Source organism: Chaetura pelagica, unplaced genomic scaffold (assembly GCF_000747805.2).
Source record: "Chaetura pelagica isolate M959 unplaced genomic scaffold, ChaPel_1.0 scaffold90, whole genome shotgun sequence".
NCBI classification, from domain to species: Eukaryota; Metazoa; Chordata; class Aves; order Apodiformes; family Apodidae; genus Chaetura; species Chaetura pelagica.
Window position 1 is genome coordinate 14,492,435 of NW_009953496.1, and position 3,216 is coordinate 14,495,650.

General features: G+C 44.4%; 1 protein-coding gene across 1 annotated transcript; it reads left to right on the top strand.

The window, feature by feature from the left end:
- Positions 1-5: 5 nt before the first annotated feature.
- Positions 6-770, top strand: KBTBD11 (kelch repeat and BTB (POZ) domain containing 11; the record flags this gene model as incomplete). The annotated part of the gene is made up of 1 exon (XM_009999260.1): positions 6-770. A coding segment is annotated over one exon (765 nt), but the record flags the coding sequence as incomplete, so codon positions are not given.
- Between the last annotated feature and the right edge of the window lie 2,446 nt (positions 771-3,216).

The following is a 3,216-nucleotide window of genomic DNA, read 5'->3' on the forward strand; positions in this document are numbered from 1 at the left end:
CCCGGGCACGCCTTTCTGACAAGGTCTTCTGCTACACCCCCCTCACGGACACCTGGAGCCAGGTGCGGCCGCTGGCTCAGCCCCGCTCACAGCTCAAGCTTCTGGCCCTGGACGGCTACCTCTATGCTGTGGGGGGCGAGTGCCTCTTCACCGTGGAGAGGTACGACCCACGGGCTGACCGCTGGAGCCCTGTGGCACCGCTGCCCAAGGGTGCCTTCGCTGTAGCTCATGAGGCCACCACTTGCAATGGGGAGATCTATGTGTCGGGGGGCTCCCTCTTCTACCGACTGCTCAAGTATGACCCCAAGCGTGATGAGTGGCAGGAGTGCCCTTACAACAGCAGCCGCCGGCGCTCTGCTGACATGGTGGCCTTCAAGAGCTTCATCTACCGCTTTGACGTGAGCAGTGGTCGCGGTGGGGAGCAGGGCCCAGGTGGCGGGACTGGCGGTGGCGTCGAAGTTTTCCGGTACAACACGGTGGGCAAGCGCTGGAGCCAGTGCGCGAGTCTGCGGCCTGGCAGCGGCCCCGTCCAGCCCTTCCGCTGCGCCCCCCTGGGCAACACCATCTACTGTGTCAACCGGACTGGCACCCTCCGCTTCAACCTAGCCCAGGATGGCGAGGTGGAAGCAGATGGCGGGCTCAAGGGCACCTTTGATGGGGAGCTTCTTAAAGCTCCTTTGGATGCCAAGGGTGTCCTCCTGCCCTTCGTTCTCACCCTGCCTGAGAGGCTGGACAAAGCAGGGGACCAGGAGAGCTCCTTCCCGCTGTGAGGTGGCCAGCCTGGTTCTGGCCTCGCAAGCTGTAAGCTGGGTTGCAGCCGTGGGGGACCCACAGTCTTCCCCCTATAGAGGGGACCCTCTCTGTAGAGGGTCTAAAGAGAGAAGTGGCTCCCTCTTTCCTCCTCTTTATTCCCAAGGTATTGAGCTGGAGCCATGTGGATGTAACATGATTGTGACTCTTCTAGCGTTTGCTGTGCTTTGTGTGAAAAGCCAAGCACATGAAAGGAAAAGCTGCTATAAAGGGTAATATCTGGATTATGTTTGTACCATTCCCACTATGAGAAAAACTTTTTTACACCTGGATTTCTACAAAATTCCTGACAGCAGTGTTGTAAGGGGCCATTACTGTTAGTGTTGGTCGCATGTTTACATATAGTTGCAATCTGGGCTGGGCCTTTTCTGCCATTTGTTTTCTTTCTCCCTGGGGTGGATACCAAGGGGTAAACATTGCTGGCAATGTAGCTTAGCTGCATTTGTTTTTATGTTAAACCAACTATTTCCTGTGTTAAAAAAAAGTATAAGAAGATCATCTCCATCACAACCTTTAATTTCTGGTGCAATAGAGGGTTTAAGGAAGACATGGCACTGTGTGGTCCCAGGAATTTCAACCACAGCTGATTTAAGAGATACCAGACTTGAAGTTTTCAGTAACACAAATGTATGCCACGTTTGTATTTAGAATACAAAAAAAAAAAAAAAGGAAAGCTACCTTTTAAAATGTGGTATACTATAGCAGATAGGAAATGCTGGGATGTTCTTTATTTGAAAATAAAAAGCCAATGGGTTCTGTATGAAAAGACATCATTTTATTATCTTTTTTTAATAAGAGATTTAAAATTGTGACAAAACCAAACTGAAGCTGTTCAGGCTGCAACTGATTGACATGACTGTGTATGCCACTAGAGTTAGGGGAAGTATTTGCTACTTCAGCTGCTCTATCATTAATTGCAGGTCAAGGAAAAATAACCTAAACCAAATTTGAATTCTTTGAAACTGACTGCAGACAGCTTAAATGTTTCACTTGTCAGTTCAGTATTCTGTGGCAAGAGGCTTTTCCAACTTAGTGCAAGACCATTAGAGGAGGACATGGAAAATAGGAATGCGCTAAACACATTGATTATATTGTGAACTAGCATGATGTTAATTCTCTATCTTTTTGATTAAGAGCCTGCTTTATTTTGATCTAGTGTTTGCTATAATCAGTAAGTCCTTGTTAATTGCAGTATGTGTTGATAGCGTACCCTGTCACTGGGATTCTGAACCAGCTGAGTGCTGTTTGTGGAGCCGCATCCTAACGAGATGAACCATACAAAGCTTCTTCCTGCCTGTGGAAAGTTTGAGCACACTTTTTAACAAGTTACTTAGAACTGGAGAAGTGTAAACTGTCTGTATGGACAGACTATATTGAAAAGGGCACTTGCATTTTTTAAAATACATTTTATTAAAAAAAAAAAAGGCAATAGGCAAGGCAAATGTTTTAGCTTTACAGTAAAACACTGAAAACCTTTTCTGAAAAAAAGAACCAGTTTTTACTGTTAGCAATTCAGCCTGTAAGTGGCATGGACTGCGGAAGGGAATTGTTTATATTCAAAGCTCTCGAGTAGTTTCATATTTTAGAAAGACACAGTGGCCTTACGTCAAAGAAGGCAGATCTTGTGTTTCATTAAGCTGTTTCTGTTAAACAGAACATTAGCATTCCTAAACATTATTACTAGCTCCAAAGGAAGGCAGCAGGATCTGTCCTAAGAGACACCATCTTCACAAAAGAGTGAAATTTAGATACTTCTTTCCTTCACTTCCATATTTGTTTGGGTTTTTTTACCTTTTCTCCATCTGTCTTGCACAAGGTTTTAATGCAGCTGATTTCATTAGCCATCCTATAGAAAACAGTTGCCCTTTCCTAAAAGTTCTTAACCAAGCAAGTCTATTCCCTAGTGAGCTAATTAATGCATCACTCAGGTAGGTAGGTGCTGTAGGCCAGCAGAGTGTGACCCTTTTCTTAGCCTCAGTACAGGTTGATGCAGTGGAGTCTAACACCACAGATGGCATATTCATTAGTGATTCACAAATTGATATTTTTCACTGAAAGATGGACTTAATTCTCAGACAAGAATTCTTGGAAATGCTGACTGTAAATTACAGCTTTGCAGCTTGAGCAGGAAAGAAAAAGGATGTGTTTGCCTTCAGCATCATTTTTATGTTAACTGTAGAAATATTGCAGGCTGTGTAATGAAACACATGCATATTTAAACTAAAGACATAAGTGCTAGGCAAGATTTTGAATTAGTGGAGTCACTGCAAACACACAAGGAAGTGTCTGTTTTATCTTACAATACCATTTCATAGTTCAAAATACTATGTAGTATAGTTCTTATACTACAGTATAGTGAGGAATCAAGCCAGCTCTTGCATTCCTATTAAGCATTTTCATTCCTGC